Here is a 17,717-nt window from a genome sequence, read left to right as displayed (position 1 = left end):
CAACTACTACTACTACTACTACTACTACTACTACTACTACTACCACCACCACACCACCACCACCACCACCACTACTACTACTACTACTACTACTACTACTACTACTACTACTACCAAGACAGGGATTAAAGTCGGCCCCACTACGACAACTGATATTCTCCGTACCAAAGCATGCGTAGGAATTTCTACGATGTTCTAGTAATTATTGATGTTTCTTGTCTCCAACTGTTAGTGCTCTGGTTTTCTGAGTGCGCTATTTGCCTTTAGAAACGTGACAATCAATTTTTAAAAACATTCATCAATTCGTTGCTATAGTTACCCTGAAGAAAATCATTGTTGCCTTTTTATTGCTATGTACCATCACTTGTGCTGTATGTATGTATGTATGTATGTATGTATATATATATATATATTATATATATATATATTATATATATATATATATATATATATATATATATATATATTATATATATATATATATATATCGGTGTGTGGTAAAGTGAATTTTTTTACTTTACCATATTTTTATAAATTAATACTTCAAATATACCGTAAATGGTCTTTACATACCGAATACTGCTTGGTCGAATTTATTAACAATTAATTAATTCTACCCCTTTTTTTGATGACAATATAATGCTTTATCTCCAAGAATTTGAACTGCAGTTTTTACCTCTGTAGAAATGTAATGCTCTATGACTCACGTGGGTGGACAGGGAGAATAATAGATCTCATTCGTATTTTTGGATTCGCTAGTACTGGGTGTCTGGCATGGTTTGTCCGATGTTACAGATATCGGACGGGTATGTTAGATTCTTAGTATTTTCAAATCTAAATCAGAAGAAATCTCTGAGCTGATGAAGGAAAAGTGGCGTTTTACCCACAAATCCAGAAACAGACTGTCCTCGGGTATCGTATATGGATGTGATCTTTCATTGTTTTTCCCTTATACCTATGTGAGTTATTTTCTGAGTATGCATTGTCTGGAGACTTTTATTTGCAGTTGAAGAAATAGCCAAATTTTTGGCTGCTATTTCTGAAAAGTTCGGTGTGTGGTAAAGTGAATTTTTTTACTTTACCATATTTTTATAAATTATATATATATATACATATATATATATATATACACTAATAAAAAGGGTTCAGTAAAAGAATTGCGTCGCCGCATACCGAAGTTCAGAAATAGCAGCCAAAATCTTAGCCATTTCTTCCACTTTAAAAAGGGTCTTCCAGAGAACTCAAAATACTTGAAGTTTATATATATATATATATATATATATATATATATATATATATACACGTACATACATATTATGCGTAAAGCCGTATTCTTATATACATACATACATACATACATACATACATACATACATACATACATATGTACGCACGTATGCATTGCTTGCATGCGTGTACATATATATATATATGATCACGTGACCGAACAGGCCATCAGATGTTGCTACACATCGCTGGTCACAATGCGATTCGCATTGTTTGAGCATTCAAATGACGCCACCCCGTTCGCTAAGCGAGCAGGCCAACAGAAGAAAGAGTGAGAGAAAGTTGTGCCAAAAGAGTACAGCAGGGTTCGCCCCCCCCCTGCCGAAGCTACGTGGAGCTTTAGGTGTTTTCGCTGAATAAACACTCACAACGCCCGGTCTGGGAATCGAATCAAGATCCTACAACCGCGAGTCTACTGCCCTAACCACCGGGCCATTTCGCCTCCACATATATAACTGAAGAGATGGCGGCGTAGATTTCCCCCTAGGCATCCAAAACTCGGAGTTTTATCTTGGCTATCGAATAATTGTCACATATTACATTTACACACACACACACACACACACACACACACACACACACACACACACACACACATATATATATGTATATAAGTTCAGCAAAAATTTAGATTCAAATGAATATGGTACTTAATTTAGACGCACCAGAATTTTGTATGGTGTTATCCATAAAAATCCGTGGGGTGATTATAATCAAAATAAGCAACAAGAATGACTCCAGTAATTTGGTACGATCGTTTCGTACTACATCAATCGTAATACTTACAACATTTAATAAAATGATGTACTACGAAACGATCGTACCAAATTACCGGAGTCATTCTTGTTGCTTATTTATATATATATATATATATATATATATATATTATATATATATATATATGTGTGTGTGTGGTGTGTGTGTGTGTGTGTGTGTGTGTGTGTGTGTGTGTGTATGTGTGCACGTGTGTGCGTATAAGTTGTTCCCAAAAGTATATACCCATTTTGAATGACTAGAAAGTCAGCGTTCATTAAAATACATGATTTCATTTTCAAAATTTAATACAATCTACAGACAGAGTTTAAAAGTTTTTTTATGAACATGCTTTCATACTTATGATCATTCTCCTCCAGACACTGCTGATAACGCGAAGCAATAGATTCGCGGACATGAAGAAACATTTCGTTCAATATTTTTGAGAATTTTCGCTCAATGATTGTCCTCAATTCGTCGATTGTCACCGGTTTCATATCGTAAAATTTATCGTTTAACAATCCCCATAAAGAAACGTCTAGTGATGTGAGACCCGGTGAACGCGAGGGGTATTCTTTTGAACCTCTTTGTTCAATCCACTAGTTAGGAAAGGTCTCGTCAAGGTATACATTTACATTACTGTGGAAATGTTTGGGTGCCCTATTTTGTTGGAAATAAAACTGCACATATTCAAAATATTTGAATGATTGGCAATCACAGAATTTTGCAGCAAATTCAAGTAAATGGAACCAATCAAAAATGAATGGTCTAATTAATCATTTTGGTGGTAGGCCACATCATACTGTATCACAGTGTAAATTAAGATGGTGACCTCCTTAATATGGAAATTCTCAGGTCCCCAGTAAGTGCAAATGGGAAAGTTAACTGAGCTATTTAATTCAAATGTAGCCTCATTAATCCGAAAAATATTTGTTGGAAAGTGTGCATCTTCAACACATCTTGCTAAGTACCACTCACAAAACACCATTCTTCGTTCCAGATTATCTTTTTTCGAGAGCATAGACTATTATTGGAACATAACTGTTCCAATGACAACACTTCAAAGTACGATGGTCCCTGGATTTTCAAATTCCTATCTCATGACTCGCATACCGCACAAATTTTCTTGAACTCTGGCAAAACGTTTCTAGTAATCTTTCTTGATATGTGGGGCCGATCAATGTCCGTAGCCTTCTGGCCTTCAGCTTGTGAACATTCTGAACAGCTCCTTCTGCTTCTATTATTTCTAATTCGAATGATGGTAAGGCGCTAGATGGAACTATTTGAAGCTCCCCACCTAAACTATCTTTGTACTTCCATTGAAATTTGAAACTTCTACTCGCACTTTAGGAAAAAGTTTCTTTGTTCAAACCTTAATCTGGCTTCCTTCATTATTTAAAATGGTAAACTATAAAAAGATTTGAAATTTAAGCTATCAGCTGTTAAAGTGTGTATACATTTGCAATGTCTGCATATATATATATATATATATATATATATATATATATATATATATATATATATACATATATATATATTACGGAGATGTACTCGCATAGCAAGTAATTTGATCTGAGATCGTGTGCTGAAACGAAAACAATTGCAGCGTGGAAGGTGTTTATAAGCCATTTAAGAAACACAAAAGCCGTTCGATTCACTTCAACATTTAAGTTTAATTTGTCAAAATATTTTCGTCGCTAAAACCCGGACCTGTTCACTGACAAAGTCCGTGCTGCATCTCTGTGTGCATATATATATATATATATATATATATATATATATATATATATATTATATATATATATATATATATATATATATATATATATATATATATATATATATATATATATATATAATGCATATATATATGCATTATACATATATATATATATATGCATATATGTATGCATACATATACATATATATAATAAGGTAGTCAGAATGTGGGATGATTATATATTATATATATATATATATATATATATATATATATTATATATATATATATATATTTTATTTACATTTTATTTACATCTATAGCGCTTTCTTCCGTTATCGTATTAATCGAAAAGTGGTTTAAAGATATATTTTTTGGCCATTTTACATATAAAACGTATTGTGGGGTTTGCCAAGCAAGGGAGAAGAATAAAGAAAAAAAATTTGAAGGAGAGGGAGGTAAAGAGGCGTGGCTTTTGTATTGGTATAGTCAGACTTTGTTTAATACTTAGTGGCCTTTTAAGGTGGGGAAGGAAAAAGACTTTTTGTATTTTATTTGAAGTGGTCATAGATTTGGAAAGTTTTGGTCATTGTAGCCACTACTCTTGATTTTTGTCCGAGTGACCATATCCATGCAACTATTCTTTAATGAATACAAAAGAAGAAGACCTGGAAATGTAATTATAATTTTTTGCTGAAGAAAATCAAAAAACATCTGGTTTTTCAATAAAATCCTTGAACAATACAAAAGTATTTTTATTTCCCCACATAAAAAGCCACAAAATGCTAAGCTAACAAGTGTGACCATACCAATACAAAAGCCTCGCCTCTTTACCTTCCCCTCCTTCTCAAAAAATTTTTCTTCGTTCTTCTTCCTTGCTTGGCTAACCTCAGACCATTTTTTTTTATATATTAAAAGGCCAAGAAATCTAATTTTAATCTACTTTTTGATAAATTCGATAACGGAAGGAAGCGCTAAAAATGTAAATAAGATGTAAATAAATAAGAATATTTATATATAATCATCCAGCATTCTGACTAACTAAATATACAATATCTGTACATCACTTCAAAATCTCTCTCTCTCTCTCTCTCTCTCTACACACACACATACAATACTAATTCATACAGCAATAAAGATATATTACATACTACCGTAGTTTTTATCGTTAGTATTTAGAACAAAAGTTTAATAACAAAGTAAACTTGAGAAAATATTTACCACATTTTTTGCTTTAGTTTTATTGGTTGCCGGTAAAATACCATAGAAAAGACCTTGGAAAGTATTCTTATTCTCTTTGGTAATACCAATGCCAAGTTTGGAATATAAGGCTTTGAACTGCTTCTCCTCTACTTGAAGTTTTTCTGACACGTTTCCAATAATATCCAGTATTCTGTGAGAAAGCGAACAAAACCGTTCAATTTATGACATTGAATCCTATTTATTCAAATCATTTTCAAAGCTAAACTTGTAAATCTAATTTTTAGTTTACTACAAAGGGGTACACATGGTAGAATATACAGTGTTTAATAAACAGCTAAAGTTCATGTATTACCATTAACAGTACATTAAGTCAGAGGCGAAAACATTTCAATCACAATTTTCATTATCTGCTGTGTAAAAAGAAAGCAAAGTTACAAAAGTATCGATGACAATTCAAAACCCACAAGAGCTAGGCGAGGAAGGCCTTCCCTTAGGGAAACATATGACGTGAAACTGCAAAACCTGAAAGGAAAAACAAGGATTCAAGCGAGAAAAAACCATTGAACGCCAATGTCGTAAAGGGAGCGAAGAAATTCAGTAAGTAGTTATAACTACATTAAAATTAGTTTATATACTACAGCTGTAATTATTCATATTGTTTCGGCTACTTTGCAGCTATTTTCCATATGACGATGATGCAACTTCTCTTGTTATCCCTGCTGCTGCTATTGCCAGTAAAATAAAATCAAAGCCAACACTGAATATATTCCCGTCACACGAATTTCACCAGAATATAAATCCACTAATATATAAATTAGCAACAGTTAATTGTTGTAATGTTGTGTCTCTGTAAGAAAACACTTAGCACTCATTGGTGTAGTCTTGCCAATTTTAAATATGAAGCATGGATTGAGATATGTAGAGTTTTGTGCAATAAGTATATTAAGGATCACTGTATTATTGATAAAAATTTTCGTTAGTTTATGGAGCTAATATATTAAGAGGGAGTTATGAGAAACTACTGCTAGAGTACCTTCAAGAAATGTTTCCATTAGCTCACATCTTTCTTACTCACCCTCTCTTTCCTCCCCCTCTTACCCCCTCTCTCTACTTTCCTCCCTCCCACTCTCTTGCTTCTGTTCATTCTGGATTTCTCTTGATTTTCTATCATGAGCACCTCAACTTCTAAGAGCTAATGGCGACAATTCTTGAAGAAGTTTCTTATTGCTTTCTCTCAGATCCTAGAAAACTGTGACATTAGATCTACAAATTAAAGTAAATGCTTAATGTATATCGGGGGACCTTTAAGATACTTATCTATAGATCACTAAACTCTATATCATCATGATAACAATGCATGTGTGAGTGTGTTAGTGAGTGTGTGAGTGTATGTGTGTATATGTGAGACAGGGTTGACCTCAATTGATTATTCTATTATAAACTGAAGTAAATTGTAACGCTATATAACGGTAACAATAATTATCGAAAAACATAACGTAAATGCTACCATAGTAAGGTTGATGACATTAAATGGATTAAAGATAATCTGACATAAATAAGACATTGATTACACCCCATAAAGCGTATCATATAGTCCTAATTTACATTATTTACATTTTTTACATTTGACAGATATTTTTCCTCATCTTGTTTGTTGTTAACACAACGTTTCGGCTGATACACCCTCCAGCCTTCATCAGGTGTCTTGGGGAAATTTCGAACCTGGGTTCTCATTCATAAGTATTTTTCGATGTTATTATTATTATTATTATTATTATTATTATTATTATTATTATTATTCAGGTCACTGCCCGGAATCGAACTCGGAATCTTGGGGTTAGTAGCCCGCGCTCTTAACCACTACGCCATATTCCCGTGGGCATATTTAACAAATGTAAATAATGTAAATAATGTACATAATTCCTCGTCTCTTAGATATAGAACTGTAGTCCTAATATGTTTTATGAATCTTTTTTAAGCTTACACTAGAACGCATGCCGTAGATGTGAACTGGAGGTTCAACAATTTGTAGTATAAAGTTCATTTGTCCTCTATCGACATTGATAATGAAAGAAACTATCAATATTGGTAATGAACGAAAGAAGAATCAGAGGCACACATGAAAGTAGATTATAATTTTAATCTCAGAAACAAAATCCTTTGTCGTAGTGGATGTGGACGTCTGAGAGCCACATATCCATACATTTTGGTATATTCCAGAGAGAGAGACCGAAGCTGTTGATAGCAATAAATATATTGAATCCATATAGGCGCCATATTTCACGGGCTAAATTCTAGATTGCTATGAAAGCGGTGATGGCCTATGTGATAATAATTAGTTTTCATGGGAGATCTAGAAATCTTTGATATATTCTGCAGTTGGAGGGAGTAAAGAATCCCATGCATTTATCTTTTGATCTTCGTCTGATAGTATGTAAGAATTTGTTTAATCATACAATTTATCATCAATAAATAATATAAGCTGCCGACCAACACTGTTACTTCTAGACAAACAATACAATTGTGCTTAGAGAGTAAGCGGTTGATAAAAAAAAACGGTTGAAAAAGCACTTGACGTGGTAGAATAAAACTGAGTGTAGTTTTGTAGTTTTGAAATCAGCATGTCAATTTTAGTCTAAATGAAGTGAAAAAGCTAACTCAACAGAAATTATGTTCACAATTGTTCTCCTTTGTAATCTATTCTAGTTTTCATTGGACGGATTGTAATTACAGCAAACGATGATGATGATCACGACAATAATGATGATGATGATAATGATGATAATGATGATGATGATGTGGAGGGACAGGATTAGGAGAACAAAGATTAATTAAATAAATGGTCGACGAAACGGAATAACTAAGGAATGCATTTGTGTATTTTAAAACGAATATAGTCCTTGAGTGTATAAAACTACATGAAATAAGCATTCTCAAAAAGAGCAGAAAAACCTAAATGCTGACATTTCCGTACCATTTTCTCGGTCACACATTATTTATATGATCACCATTCAAATATTTACTAAAATACTGAAAACGGAACATTTATTTCGAGAGTGTTATCTTTAATTATAATTTATTATCTTCTTTTGTTTTTGTTTTATAAATGTTAATATTGGAACCAATCTATCTATTCTTTATTATAATTAGTATCTGTTGTAAGTCGACGGCTGTATGTTAGACAGTAAAAGGCTGGTGAGAATGATGATTGTGCTCGTGGTCTATCACACTAGTTGAAAAGTGTGAGAGCAGCAGCTTATCAGTCTACAGCATGGTGCTATTTCTGTAATAATTATTTGTACATTCCACCGAAGTCAACCTTCTTTTCAGTTTCCTGGGAACAATAATGTAATGTATAAGTTAAGTATTGAGGTCAGGTCATTTGACTGCATATTCCCTACTAAAATGTTTCACGATGTACCAATGCTAAAGAGCAATGATTACGAGGGATCACCAAAAGTAATGCAAAGACAGCATAGTGTTTTTTTACTGGCGTAGGTCGTTCAAATTGTACACGCTGCTGGTGGAGAAATTCTTCTTCTGGAATAACTTTTATTTCTACTCTTCTTCGTTGCAGGCAAATAATGGGTTCTAAGCTGAAGCAACGTGCCATCATTGATTATTCGACGAAGGTGGAATTGCAAGCTGTCTTACATTCATGGAATATTGTTTACGTGGATGACACTATTGACAATACTACTGCACATACATGGAAGAAGTTTAAGGAAAGGGAAACCAACGTTGAAGATAAAGTATGCAGCAGGAGACGAACTGTGTCTGCTGACACGAATCGCCAGTGAACAGAAGAATTGATTTGCATGAACAAACGAGTCACAGCCTGTGCATGCACTGCACAACTGAAATGTGAACACGATGCATTACAGAAGATGGTATAAGATTTTGCGTGTCGAGAAGTGCGTGCAAAGTTGATACATCAACTGTTGATACATCAACAGTTGAGACTCGATTTGATACATCAATAGTTGAGACTCGATTTGATACATCAACAGTTGAGACTCGATTTGATACATCAACAGTTGAGACTCGATTTGATACCTCAACAGTTGAGACTCGATTTGATACATCAACAGTTGAGGCTCAATTTGAAGTAGAAGCTTGGCGTGATCTGCTGGAAGCGTTTGAAGCCAATAAAGACGCAGTTCCGGTGACAGGGAATGAAACGTAGATGTATGTTTATGATCCGGAAACGGAGGCTCAGTTCGTGGAATGGCTTCACACTTCTTCAAGGGTATTGTGAGTACAGAAAGTCATGGTGAATGATAAGGGATGATAAGAAACTTGTTTGCTTTGGTTTTCTAGAATATGGCCGTTGTGTGCATAAAATTGGTACAAGACTCTCGAAAACTACCCCTGCCCAACCACAAAAAAAAAAGAAGTTTAGAGAAGCCATTAAGGAGAATAGACCGAACAACAATCTGAAGACTATTAACATTTACCATGATAGTTCGCGACTACACATCTTTGATAACAAATCAGGGAACCGGTAAATTGGACTGTTGTGTAAGGTCCCATACACCGTAAAACTCGTATCTAACGTCCTTCAACATTCACTAGTTCAGTCCAATGAAGAAGAATCCTCAGCCAACGATATGGTGACACAGACGAGGTAAAAGGGTTTACAACAATACACACCTGAATGATTTTTTTTTAAGGGATTCGGGAGTTGAATTTAGTGATGGTGCAAATGCATCGCTTATGAAGGACACTATGTGTGAAGGAAGAATTCCTCTACCAGCATATGCAGTTTAAATAACCTTTAGCAGTTAATGAAAAAAAGTTGTTACAACTTTTTGTATTACTTTCAATTGAGTGTTTACATTTTACTACAATAAAATAATTATTCACTATATTACGTTCAGTATATAGCGCCGGTGAGATATAATGGATGCTCTGAATTGCTTTATGAGGAACTTAAAATAACACTGCAATATATTAATATAAGCGTAGTTTATGAGAAAGTATAAATTTCTAGAAAAAGCGATTCCATTTAGAATTATGACCTTTGTTCCTTAATCTATCTTACTCAGTTTTCCGTCACTCTCAGCTAACTATTGAAGAGAATTATGTCACTCTATTTTCTGGAATATCTATAAGATAAATATATAAATAAATAAAAAGCAACTAAAATAAAATATGTATGTTGTCATTACTCTTACAATGTATTCTAGAAAATAAAGCGGCGAGCTGGCAGAATCGTTTGCACGACGGGCGAAATGCTTAGAGGTATTTCGTCTGCCGCTACGTTCTGAGTTCAAATTCCGCCGAGGTCGACTTTGCCATTCATCCTTTCGGGGTCGATTAAATAAGTACCAGTTACGCGCTGGGGTCGATATAATCGACTTAATCAGTTTGTCTGTCCTTGTTTGTCCCCTCTGTGTTTAGTCCCTTGTGGGTAGTAACGAAATAGGTATTTTGTCTGCCGTTACATTCTGAATTCAAATTCCGCCGAGGTCGACTTTGCCTTTCATCCTTTTGGGGTCGATAAATTAACTACCAGTTACGCACTGGGGTCGTTATAATCGACTTAATCCGTTTGTCTGTCCTTGTTTGTCCCCTCTGTGTGTAGCCCCTTGTGGGCAATAAAGAAATAAGAAACGTTATCACGCCGGGCGTAATGCTTAGCGGCATTTCGTCTGTCTTAACGTTCTGAGTTCAAATTCCGCCGAGGTCGACTTTACCGTTCATCCTTTTGAACTCGATAAATTAAGTACCAGTTGCGTACTGGAGTCGATCTAATCGAGTGGCCACCTCCCCCAAAATTTCGAGCCTTGTGCCTGGAGTAGAAAAGAAAAGAATGTATTCTAGAAGACAATAATTGTAGCAGCAGCCACCACCGCAATCACCACTACAGTTGCTGCTGCTGCTGCTACTAGCACCACCACCACCACCACCACCACCACTACTACTACTACTACTACTACTACTACTACTTACATTAGTACAATTGCAGCAAATGTGATTTAGGTTTTACCTGCTGACACTTCTGTTGGATTTTTCTGCTTCAATCAAAATCTTCTCTGGTGTGTTTATGATATTGTTGATGATACGAAGTAAATCTTCTTTTGTTGCATTCGGTATACATAGCATTATCTTCTCATAAATAGCTACAGCCAGGACAACATCGATTTTTTTGAAATAAACTGATTTCTGGGAAATATTTAACAGTTGTTTGGATAAATCTTCAATATGACCTGCAATGGGAAATTGAACGGTTAATTTGAGAAGAATTTATTGAATGAAAATTCAGCGTCACATTACTATTATTGGGTCATTGGAACCTAACAAAGATATCAGATATAACAAAAAACATTCAGTTCACTACTGGTTCGTTAATTGCTCTTAATCTAATCCACAGTGTTTCTTACTCTATGATTTTAGTTGCAATAGTCGTGTCACACATTACTGCACAATGTTATAAATCGTTTTTTTTTTAAACGATGGAATTCGAAGTATTTTACGGCATTCTTTCGTTTGAAGAAGCAAAGTTGTCAACTCGACATATATGGGATCATATGATTGTTCGTTAATTTCCGTAAAATTCTTTTAACTTCTTTATGCTTTGAAGAGAGAAGAAATTGAGAGTAAAAAAAGCGACATTTGCATTGAAGTGAGAGGAGAAAGTCAAAGGTATACGTGTATATGAAATGGACGTACGTGTGTGTGTGTGTGTGTGTGAGAGAGAGAGAGAGAGAGAAAGAGTGAGTGAGTGATTGAAGGTGTATGTTGTGATGGATGAATTTTTTTGCATGTATGTGTCACTCACTCGCCCTGTCTGTTTGTCTGCCTGTCCGTCTGTCTCTCTTTCTCTCTCTTTTTCACACACACATTATCTTTCATACACACGTACATAAATAGGAGATAAAGAATACGTACACCACCCGTTTTAGGCTTAACACTAACCCTAAACACCGAGTGTGTGTATTCTTTACCTTCGCCCATAAATACATATGCATACATCTTTTTTGTACGAGAGAGAGAGAGAGAGAGAGAGAGAGTGTGTGCGTGTGTGTGTGTGTGTGCGTGTGATTGTATTTTCTCATAACACACTCTCTCTCTCTCTCTCTCTCTCTCTCTCGTACAAAAAAGATGTATGCATATGTATTTATGGGCGAAGGTAAAGAATACACACACTCGGTGTTTAGGGTTAGTGTTAAGCCTAAAACGGGTGGTGTACGTATTCTTTATCTCCTATTTATGTACGTGTGTATGAAAGATAATGTGTGTGTGAAAAAGAGAGAGAAAGAGAGTCAGACGGACAGACAGACAAACAGACAGGGCGAGTGAGTGACACACATACATGCAAAAAAATTCATCCATCACAACATACACCTTCAATCACTCACTCACTCTTTCTCTCTCTCTCTTTTAATGCAATTTTTTTTGGTTGTGGCTTATTTTAATACGATATTTATGCGTACATTTTCTTTATTATAATACAGACGTAACTAATTCGGAAAAAAACATGACTTTCATTATTCACACATCGTCAGTCTCATAATCGAACACTGTAATTTTGGTTGAAATTGAAAGTGGTGAGATTTTGGAGGGAGATACGAATTCACTTGTCTATATAAATGTGGATATGCTTGTGGACTTTTCTATCTTTCGATGTCGCTTGATCGAAAATATAAAAGGTAAGTTTTTCCTAGCATTTCTAGATTTATTGGAAATACTATACTCTTCTACTCTCTCTCTTTTACTTGTTTCAGTCAGTTGACTGCGGCCATGCTGGAGCACCGCCTTTAGTCGAGCAAATCGACCCCGGGACTTATTCCTTGTAAGCCCAGTACTTATTCTATCGGTCTCTTTTGCCGAACCGCTAAGTGACGGGGACGTAAACACACCAGCATCGGTTGTCAAGCAATGCTAGAGGGACAAACGCAGACACACAAACACACACACATATATATATACATATACACGACGGGCTTCTTTCAGTTTCCGTCTACCAAATCCACTCAGAAGCCTTTGGTCGGCCCAAAGCTGTAGTAGAAGACACTTGCCAAATGTGCCACGCAGTGGGACTGAACCCGGAACCATGTGGTTGGTAAGCAACCTACTTACCACACAGCCACTCCTGCGCCTATGTTGATAAGGAAATGAACTTTACGATTCTAATCCAGAAACGTACGTCCATAATTAATCCGGAGACTGTGTGGTTTCGTTGTTTTTCTTCTTTTTTTTTTAACCATATGTGAGTTATAAATACTGTTGTTTGTGGAGTCTTATTTTTGTAGTAAAAGAAATAGTAGCCCTTTGACTGCTATTTCTAATATTTTCGGTATGTGGTTTAAGCAACTTGTTGCAAAAAGCCCTTATTATTATAAATATATATATCTGTGTGTGTGTGTGTGTGTGTATATATATGTGTGTGTATATGTGTATAAATATGCGCACAATACATACGTTTTATGTATCTACACACACACACACACACTCATATATTAACTATTAGGGGTGCACAAAACAGTAAAACCAAAGCAACAACAACAGCTGCTGCTGCTACTACTACTACTACTACTACTACTACTACTACTACTGCTGCTGCTGCTGCTGCTGCTGCTGCTGCTGCTGCTGTAATAGTGTCGGAAACAATTGACTTGTCACTCACAATTTTTGATACGACGGTCTTTCATTTTCTTGAGTTCTGGATTGATCCATTTAGTATTATTACATTGAGACATGTCTGCTTCTTTCCAGACACCAGTAAAAGGTGATTGTTTGGGCAACTTAGGACACGTGGTAGCCGCGTTTCCCTGAACACTAAAAAGCCAAAGCAAGACAAAATAAAATCAATTGAAAATTATATTAGTCAATCTTATTTCATCAACATAAAACGAATAGAAAAAAAATACGTCGATCTCATCCGTAATCTATCGAAATAAGAATTAATGTTTGCTTTATTCCTCACAAAAGCCACAAAACATTTCGAGCAATACAAAGATAAATGATAGTGGGGATTTACATGTACACGTGTACAAAATGAAACAATAACAAAAAACTAATGACGTCAAAACTCCCCAATACATAATAGTACCATCCAGGAACCCCACAGCACCAAGGAACTCCACGGCACCAAGGAACTCCACAGCATCTGAATCACTCCTGATTGACAAGGATACTACAGAACGGTGCCCCTCTTTCAGCCGCCTTTTCCGGTCAAGAGACGCAATCTCAGAGCAGGGCCATTCACTCGGACTGTTCTCTCAACATTCATTCACCAGTCAATAAATTTACTGGAGTAGAAATTGAGAAAACACTTTCTTCCCCATTCTCATATTCCTTCTTCCTTTTACGTAATGTGATTTGTCTCGAATCCTACGTGTCTCCAAAATAGATACCCATAAAAACATGTAAAATATTTGACTAAACTTTAGATTTAAAAAATTGTTACGTCAGATTATTTATAAATTTATTATTTATCGTTGTTACAGTTTCTTTAAAATTCAAGTTCAGTTTAAATGGTATGGTTGACCAAAAGCTGTTCGTCAAAAATGAGGATGACGTCACGGGCATATTCCATCATCATTACTGCGTTATTTTCCTAGCAAATACTCATTTACTCTTTTACTTGTTTCAGTCATTTGACTGCGGCCATGCTGGAGTACCGCCTTTAGTCGAGCAAATCGACCCCAGGACTTATTCTTTGTAAGCCTAGTACTTATTCTATCGGTCTCGTTTGCCGAATCGCTAAGTTACGGGGACGTAAACACACCAGCATCGGTTTCAACATGTGATCTCTTGAGCACCACCAGCAAAAGTATTTTTTCCTCTGTTTTCCCTTCTTGGGATCTTTCCTTCTCCTTGTTTCCGACGAAGAGCTCCGCTCGAAACGTTAAACCCTCCTTCCCTTCTTTCCTGAGCGTCAATAATACTTTAATTGTTCCACGTCCTCGCGTTGCTATGTTTTTTTTCTCTTTTTTTCTGTGGTTTCTTGTTTGGATTAACTATATATATATATATATATATACATATACATATATACGACGGGCTTCTTTCAGTTTCCGTCTACCAAATCCACTCACAAGGCTTGGGCTTCCCGAGGCTATAGTAGAAGGCACTTGCCCAAGGTACCACGCATTGAGACTGAATCCGGAACCATGTGGTTGGTAAGCAAGCTACTTACTACACAGCCACTCCTGCGCCTAAATGATTACATTTACCTCACAACGGTAATATCTGCCAAGCTGAAATGTATATGCTATGTGTTCTGTTGTCAACATAGTTCAGTGGACCAAACTGTGAAATTTGTACAATGGGAACGATTATTTACTTACCTGCTGTAAAAAAAACTGCCCACTTTACTACGATGTAAGTTATATATCAAAAGCAAATTAACTTACTACAGTAGACGTCTGTCATATACATTATATAAGTAATTAATGTTTCACTATATTTCTCATGTCTAGGCTAAAATCTTTCTCTGAGTAAAGGTTGTGAATAACTGACTTAATTGTGATGATAAAAAGAGTTTCCTGGAACGCTAGAGTAATTCAAATATGGTAACTGTAAGTGGTAGGTGTCCTCACCATCGTCATCATCATCGTCGCCACCGCTGCAACAGCTATCGCCGCCGTCACCATCACTACCATTCAGTGCCCGTGACTGATTTAGACCATAATGTTAATACTACTAATTGTAACCCACAAGAACCTTCACCGGGAGATTAAATATATGTACATAAAATAGCTTAGGTTATATGCTGTGTAATAGTAAAATATAGTGAGGGCGCGTGGCTTAGTGGTTAGGGCATTCGGCTCATGATCGTAAGGTTATGAGTTCGATTCCCGGCGACGCGTTGTGTCCTTGAGCAAGACACTTTATTTCACGTTGCTCCAGTCCACTCAGCTGGCAAAAATGAGTTGTACTTGTATTTCAAAGGGTCAGCCTTGTCACTCTCTGTGTCACGCTGATTATCCCCGAGAACTACGTTAAGGGTACACGTGTCTGTGGAATGCTCAGCCATTTGCACGTTAATTTCACGAGCAAGCTGTTCCGTTGATCGTATCAGCTGGGACCCTCGTCGTCGTAACCGGCGGAGTCTTTTGAAAGTCTTTGAATAGTAAAATACCTGTTACATCAATTGAATATAGAAACATTCCCTTCTATCATAATTTAATACTGAATTATAATGTTTAATAATTTAATAATGCAAGATTGTTTCATAGAATAATTCTTATTAATTTTTGCACATGACCATTAATTTTGTGGGAAGGGAGCAAGTCAGTACTGTTGACCCTAGTACTTGTTTTTTATCGACCCTAGAAGGATGAAAAGCATAGCTAACACCAGCGGAATTTGGATTCAGAACGTAATGAGCTGCAAGACTTATCACCTTGAAGTTTGCACGACACACTAACAATTCTACTAGCTCTTTGCCTTGTTTCCTTTCAAAAACAGTAAGATTTCAAAAATTCAAAGGAAATATGAAAATATATACGAACCAGCTTCTTGTTGCTATATGTGCAAGACACGGGATGCTCACGGTATCTCCTATTTTTGTCACTGGCCACTGAAACGTGCCATTGTGTTTTGTTATGTCTTCATCGCAAAACTCTGAATAAATAAAACATGAATATTGTACATGCATTAGAAAATACATTGGTATAATTTATATACAAGAAAATACAAGAATATTGAGAAAAATGCTTTATCTGTAAACACTATTATAAAAAAAAATAGAGATTAACCATAACAATGTCAGATGACATTGATATATATTAGGCCACCACAGGAAATGAATGAACACCAATAGCATCGATAGACTTGAGTGAACAGGTATTTGTGTTTCAATTAATATCGTAGTTGTAGTAGTTGTAGTAGTAGTTGCATTACTCTTAGGTATGGTACTATGTGTTGTAATATTAAATGTTTGTAGTATACAAGTATGAATGTGTTGGATGTTTCAACAATGAATAAATATATATTATCGATGTATATGGATTGTTATACTCTCAGAATAATATAAAATATTATGAATATGTAAAAAAAAAAAAAAAAAATTGCCTCCGTTAAGAAAGGTCAGTTGTACTCTTAAAAATGGAAGTCACCAAACCACTATTTTTTTTTCCAACCAAATGTGGTTCACTATACCGGATTAATCATATTCGTTTTCTTTGCAGGGTATGTAACTCTCTTATTACTCTCTTTTACTTGTTTCAGTCATTTGACTGCGGCCATGCTGGAGCACCGCCTTTAGTCGAGCAAATCGACCCCGGGACTTATTCTTTGTAAGCCCAGTACTTATTCTATCGGACTCTTTTGCCGAACCGCTAAGTGACGGGGACGTAAACACACCAGCATCGGTTGTCAAGCAATGATAGGGGGACAAACACAGACACACAAACACACACACACACATATATATATATATATATATATATATATATATATATACGACAGGCTTCTTTCAGTTTCCGTCTACCAAATCCACTCACAAGGTATTGGTCGGCCCGGGGCTATAGCAGAAGACACTTGCCCAAGATGCCACGCAGTGGGACTGAACCCGGAACCATGTGGTTGGTTAGCAAGCTACTTACCACACAGCCACTCCTGCGCCTAAGGGAAAAAAAGTTTACTTTTTTTCTTCGCATGTAAGAAATAGGAATATATATGGCAGTGACACAAAGACATGCGCTCAATAAGAAAGATATATGCTTATTTAAGAAGGATGAGCTGATGTTGATTTTTCTGGATAAAGAGTGTTTTCTGTCTCCGAAATTTGAGTTCATGT

At 35.8% G+C, this 17,717-nt stretch overlaps 1 protein-coding gene across 5 annotated transcripts in view; it reads right to left on the bottom strand.

The window, feature by feature from the left end:
* LOC115215701 overlaps nucleotides 1–17,717 on the bottom strand; it is a 123,459-nt gene that overhangs the window by 18,931 nt on the left and 86,811 nt on the right. For all 5 annotated transcript variants that reach the window (XM_036505783.1, XM_036505782.1, XM_029784986.1 and 2 more), the window contains 4 exons: nucleotides 16,429–16,540; nucleotides 13,596–13,747; nucleotides 10,956–11,175; nucleotides 4,982–5,153 (listed from right to left, as the gene is read on the bottom strand). In XM_036505783.1, the coding sequence (XP_036361676.1) occupies nucleotides 4,982–5,153; nucleotides 10,956–11,175; nucleotides 13,596–13,747; nucleotides 16,429–16,540 (656 nt within the window). The remainder of the gene's footprint in view (nucleotides 1–4,981; nucleotides 5,154–10,955; nucleotides 11,176–13,595; nucleotides 13,748–16,428; nucleotides 16,541–17,717) is intronic.

Source organism: Octopus sinensis, linkage group LG9, assembly GCF_006345805.1.
Source record: "Octopus sinensis linkage group LG9, ASM634580v1, whole genome shotgun sequence".
Lineage (NCBI taxonomy): Eukaryota > Metazoa > Mollusca > Cephalopoda > Octopoda > Octopodidae > Octopus > Octopus sinensis.
This window is presented reverse-complemented; position numbering and strand designations above follow the sequence as displayed.